At 40.3% G+C, this 5,262-nt stretch overlaps 1 protein-coding gene and 1 non-coding gene across 2 annotated transcripts; one reads left to right on the plus strand and one right to left on the minus strand.

Annotated features, from left to right (window-relative positions):
- Positions 1–2,666: 2,666 nt before the first annotated feature.
- LOC112534319 lies at positions 2,667–2,773 on the minus strand. Its single transcript, XR_003078615.2, has one exon. It is a non-coding gene; the product is annotated as a small nucleolar RNA R71 (small nucleolar RNA).
- Positions 2,774–3,513: 740 nt separating this feature from the next.
- Positions 3,514–4,732, plus strand: LOC125369830. Its single transcript, XM_048373100.1, has 3 exons — positions 3,514–3,791; positions 3,865–4,336; positions 4,448–4,732. The coding sequence occupies exons 1-3, from the start codon at positions 3,514–3,516 to the stop codon at positions 4,730–4,732; spliced, it is 1,035 nt and encodes a 344-aa protein (XP_048229057.1).
- Positions 4,733–5,262: the final 530 nt, after the last annotated feature.

Genomic DNA, 5,262 nt, shown 5'->3' on the forward strand with positions numbered 1-5,262 from the left:
GCCTTTGATAAGATTAAAGAGTATATGATAAAGTTGCTAGTACTGAAGCCATGGAAAGATGGAAAACCATTGATTCTATACTTGGCCTTGGAAGAGGAAGCCATGGGGGTAATGGTAGTGTAGTGTGGTTTTAATGACGTGGAGCATGCGGTCTATTATTTTAGTAAGAAGTTGTTGCCTTATGAGTTAAAGTATAACCTCATGGAGAAGACGTGTTTGGACATGATATGGGTTACGAGGAAATCGAGACACCAGTTCCAGTCTTATAAGGTGCAAGCCATTTCAAAAATAGAGCCACTGAAGTATCTGTTCAAAGCTCTATCTCTTATAGGAAAGTCGGCAAGATGGTTGGTACTTCTAACAGAGTTTCATATCGAGTAGTAAAAGGTAGGGCTATAGCAGAGTTCTTAGCTCAGGATGCAATTTAGGGAGATGACCCTTAGGATTTGGAGTTTTCTGATGAAAATCTGATGTGCATTGTTTTACACATGTTTCTATGCCTAATTACTTGCGTTTTGTGCATATTTATCTTGTTTTATGCCAGAATCACCTGTCTTTTAGTTCCTTTCATGTTTCAAGTGATCATTGATGAACACTATTACTGTTTGAGGGCGATACATGCGAAAACGGACTGGAATTCAACAAAATTGGATAAAGGCTTGCATTTCAAGGTTGAGCATGACCTAGGTCAAGGCAATGCTGATCAGCACGGCCTAGACTCTGGCCGTGCTAAACCATTGAACTTTGATCTTTAAATTTGGCTTTTTGGCATGGTTTCCTAGGCCATCACGGCCCGTGGTGGCTCAGCACCGGCGAGCACACGGTTAGGGAGGGAGGGCTTGATTTTGGACTTAGAGGCTCAGAACTTCCTAGACTCTGCCCGAGCTGGTCCAACACGGGCTTGACCACGGCCCTGTTGAATTAATTATATAGGCTTTTCCTCTTTGTTTTGAGGGGTTCGGCATTCCTGACCTTAGATGTCATATACGCACGCGAGCCATCTCTTTTCAGACTTTGACGCTTGACTTTGGGAGACAATTTCACACATTGAAGGACGAATTTCAATGGTTCAAGCATCGCATTGAAGATCAGGAGTGGATTTTAAGGCATTCAAAAGGCAATTCGAGGTTCATTATTCAGACTTTGAGATTGAAGATTGTTCATCTGATTTGAAGAAAAATGGTGTACATGTTTCTAATTTTCTCTTATGTATTTCTTCTTTATTTTATTTTGTTCATTAGCATGAGTAGTTAGAGGTGCTGAACCCATTGGGGTTCCTTTGTTTGTTGTATTGTACTTCATGTTTATGAGATTTTGATTATCAATTCTTGTATTCTTCTTGCCTTCAGTATTAATAAGATATTGCATTATTCATGAGACGTTGTGCATTGTGTTCTTTAGATTGCTTTCAGTAATTGAGAAATTCATTAAGTTATTAGAATTTTAAATAGCAAGAACTGATTAACAATCACTTAGAGATAAGGGTAATTAACTAGCCGGATTAACAATTAACAACTCTTAATAGCAGTGGATTAATCTTAAGGCTAACCTAAAATCAATCGTTAGGAAGAGATTGCGTCATTTAGGTTCTTAGGCTTAGGAATTTGGTGTTCTCGAGAGGGAACTCGAATTCAATTTAGAATTCGCTCACGGGTATTATAATTGGTAATCAATCTAATTTCTGCCTTTGTTAAAATCCAACTAGCCTAGGCCCCCTTTGGGTTTGCTTTCTTTTCTTGATTGTTTCATTAAACCTTTACAGATTGCTTGGCATTTAGTTAATCATTTAGCTTGCACCTAGTCATAGATTAGTAACTTCTTTACTATTAGTTTAAGGTTAGATAACATAAGATGCTGGAGTAGTTCTAGGCTCACCCTTTCCCGAGAATACGACCTTGATACTCGCCATTAGTGCTAGTCAGCATCGATAGGTTCACTACCTTAGATTGTAGCTGCATCATTAGCTCATCAAGTTTTTGGCGCCGTTACCGGGGAACTCTTTGTGTGAACTAAAGTGAATTTGTGTTTGTGTTACTCTAGCCATTTTTGTTTTCTATCTTTTGATTCTTTATTCTTTTATTCATTTATGTGTTCTTTGGTTGCTGCCTCTTAATTTCAGGTAGTTTATGACCAGGAGCTCTAATCCTATTCCTGTAGACCCTCTTATTGAACTAGAGTGATCCTTCCGTCTTTTGAGGAAGCGTCTGTAAGAAGAAAAGGAGGCGCGGATATAGATTGAAGCCTTTGTGAATAGACCAGCAGAGATGGGAGACAACAACAACAAGGCTGCGAATGAAAATAGGACAATGTACGAGTTTGCTAGACCTTCTCTTAAGGGGACACTGACCAGTATATTGCACCCACCTGTGGCAGCCAATAACTTCGAGATAAAGTCGAACGTGATACAAATGATCCAGAATAGTGTACAATTTAGGGGACTGTCGAGTGAGGACCCAAACGCTCACATAGCCAATTTCTTGGAGAACTATGATACCTTTAAGATAAATGGAACGACTGATGATGCCATTTGGTTGAGGCTGTTTCCATTTTTATTGAGGGACCGAGCGAAGAGATGGTTGCAATCACTCCCAACCAACACTATTACGACATAGAGTTCTTTGGCTGATAAGTTCTTATATAAGTATTTTCCTCCTGCTAAAACAGCTAGATTGAGAAATGACATATCTTCTTTTGTGCAGTTCGATGACGAGAGCATGTATGATGCCTGGGAGTGGTACAAGCACTTACTTCGGTGTTGCCCGCACCACGGATTACCAGTATGGATGCAGGTTTAGACTTTCTATAGTGGTTTGAACCTTGCTACTAGGCAGATGGTAGATGTTGCAGCAGGTGGGTCCTTGAACAGTAAGATGTCGGAGCAGGCACAAAATCTGATAGAGGAGATGGCCATGAACAACTACCAATGGCAATCCTTTAGGAGTCGGCTAATTAAGCAGGGAGTGGTCAACCAATTAGATTCTACAGCAGCCTTAGCAGCTCAGGTGGAGCTCTTGGCAAAGAAAATAGACCAGCTCTAGATGCCGGTTCATTCAGCACAGATTGGCTGCGAGTTCTGTGGTGGCCCGTACTATAGTGCAAACTGTAATGCGGGAGGTATGTTTGTTTCACCTTCCATTTTTTCTCCTTCTCCATCTTCTATTATTTCTGCTGACCCTGAATATGTAGACTATATGGGTAATACACCTAGACAGTAGAACAATCCCCTACAACAACACATACAACCCCGGTTGGTGCAATCATCCCAACTTCAGTTGGAGGAACAATAACACCTAGGGACCACTAGGTTTTCAAAGATTGCATCAGCAACAGCCCTAGCAGCAGGCTGGTCCATCCCAACTACCTCCACCTTAGGAGAAGAAGCCCAATCTCGAGGAGTTGGTGATGAAGTTTGTGTCCTCTACTAACAATAGGTTCTAGCAGACGGACAGTGCACTTAGGAATCAGCAGGCCTGCATTTAGAATTTGGAGACTTAAATAGGCCAGATTTCTAGGATGTTGGCTGAGAGGCAGCCAAGGACTTTGCCTAGCAGTACAGAGTCCAACCCGAGGGAGCATGTGAACGCAATCATGTTGCGGTCATGTAAGTATGTTCCTAGTCCTTCTTCTATTTTTAACAATGATGCTGATGCGCAGGTAGATTCAAGCAAGGAAGTTGAATCTACCAAGGTGAAAGAACTAGAGAAGGAAGAGGCAAAGGAGATTCCACTAAGGGAATATCAGCCCAAAATTTCGTACCCTACTAGATTAGGTGCAAGTCAAACAGCAGTTTGGTAAATTTCTGGATATTTTTAAACAACTACATATAAACTTACCTTTTGTTGAAGTTATTTCGCAGATGCCTAGGTATACGAAGTTCTTAAAGAAGATTCTTAGCAACAAAAGGAAGTTTGAGGACTTGGCGTGCGTTATGCTAAATGAGGAATGTTTGGCAATTTTTCAAAATAAGTTACCGAAAAAGCGACATGATCCAGTGAGTTTTACTATTCCTTGTGTTATAGGTAACTTATCTGTTAATTATGCTTTAGTTGATTTAGGGGCTAGCATTAATATAATACCGTACAAATTATTTGTAAAGTTGGGGTTAGGAGAGACCAAGCCCACTAGAATGAGTATACAGTTAGCTGATAGATCTGTTAAGTATCCTAGGGGTATTATAGAGAATGTGCTAGTAAAAGTCAATAAATTTATATTTCCTGCTGATTTTATGATCTTGGACATGGACGTTGAGAGTAGTGTACCCCTAATGCTAGATAGACCTTTTCTTGCAACATCTAGGGCAATGATAGATGTTTATGATGGAAAGTTAAAACCTAGGGTAAGGGATGAGACTATCACCTTTGACTTGCATAATTCCATAAGCTAGTTTTTATATCATAATAATGTTATGTATGCTATTAATATATTTGACGATGCTATTGAGACATAGTTACAGGAAGTATTAGTTGAAGACCCTCTACAAGTCACTTTGCCAAGGGGAGATGAGCATGAGCAGTCAAATGAGGAAGTGTTGGAGCAACTTGAGTTTCTGTTAGCAAACGAGCCAAGCAACAATACTGATGAGGTTGTTGTAATTAACAAGATAGGTATGCAGAAGTTGAGGCCATCACTTGAGGAACCGTTGGTTCTCGATTTGAAAGAGCTTCCACAGTGTCTTGACTATGCATATTGGATGAGGATAACAGGCTGCCTGTCATTCCAACAGCAGACTTGACACCCGAGGTGAGGGAAATGACATTGCCCTCTCGAAGGAATTACCTAGAAGCGGTTGCTTGGAGGATTGCTGACATTCTAAGGATCCATAACTTGGCAGTTCAATCGCAGCATATGTCAAACCCGCACATGCAGGGAGTTATCACCGAGTCCAGCTAAATGACTCGAGAAACAAAAAGCACTTTTGGGAGGCACCCCAACTTTTATTTAGTTTTGGAACATTTTTTTAGTTCTAGTTTTCATGTTTTATTTCATTTTCTATTATTTCTTTATTTTTCATTTTCAGCTCCTATCGAGGACCTACCGAATTTCCACTCCACCAGCCTCGGCGAATGATCAGGGCAGTCCCCCTGGATCTTCTTTTTATTTTCTACGTTGATTTACTTTATTTTTCATACACGTCATGTACCTAGATATTATTGATTTTGCTTTCTTTATTTGTACATCCCATGTGGGGTACCCACTTCGTTTTACACTAAGGACAGTGTGTTCTTCAAGTGTGGGGTGGGTGTGGGTAAATCATATGTTCTC

The sequence above is a fragment of the Ricinus communis genome, chromosome 4 (genome assembly GCF_019578655.1).
Source record: "Ricinus communis isolate WT05 ecotype wild-type chromosome 4, ASM1957865v1, whole genome shotgun sequence".
NCBI classification, from domain to species: domain Eukaryota; kingdom Viridiplantae; phylum Streptophyta; class Magnoliopsida; order Malpighiales; family Euphorbiaceae; genus Ricinus; species Ricinus communis.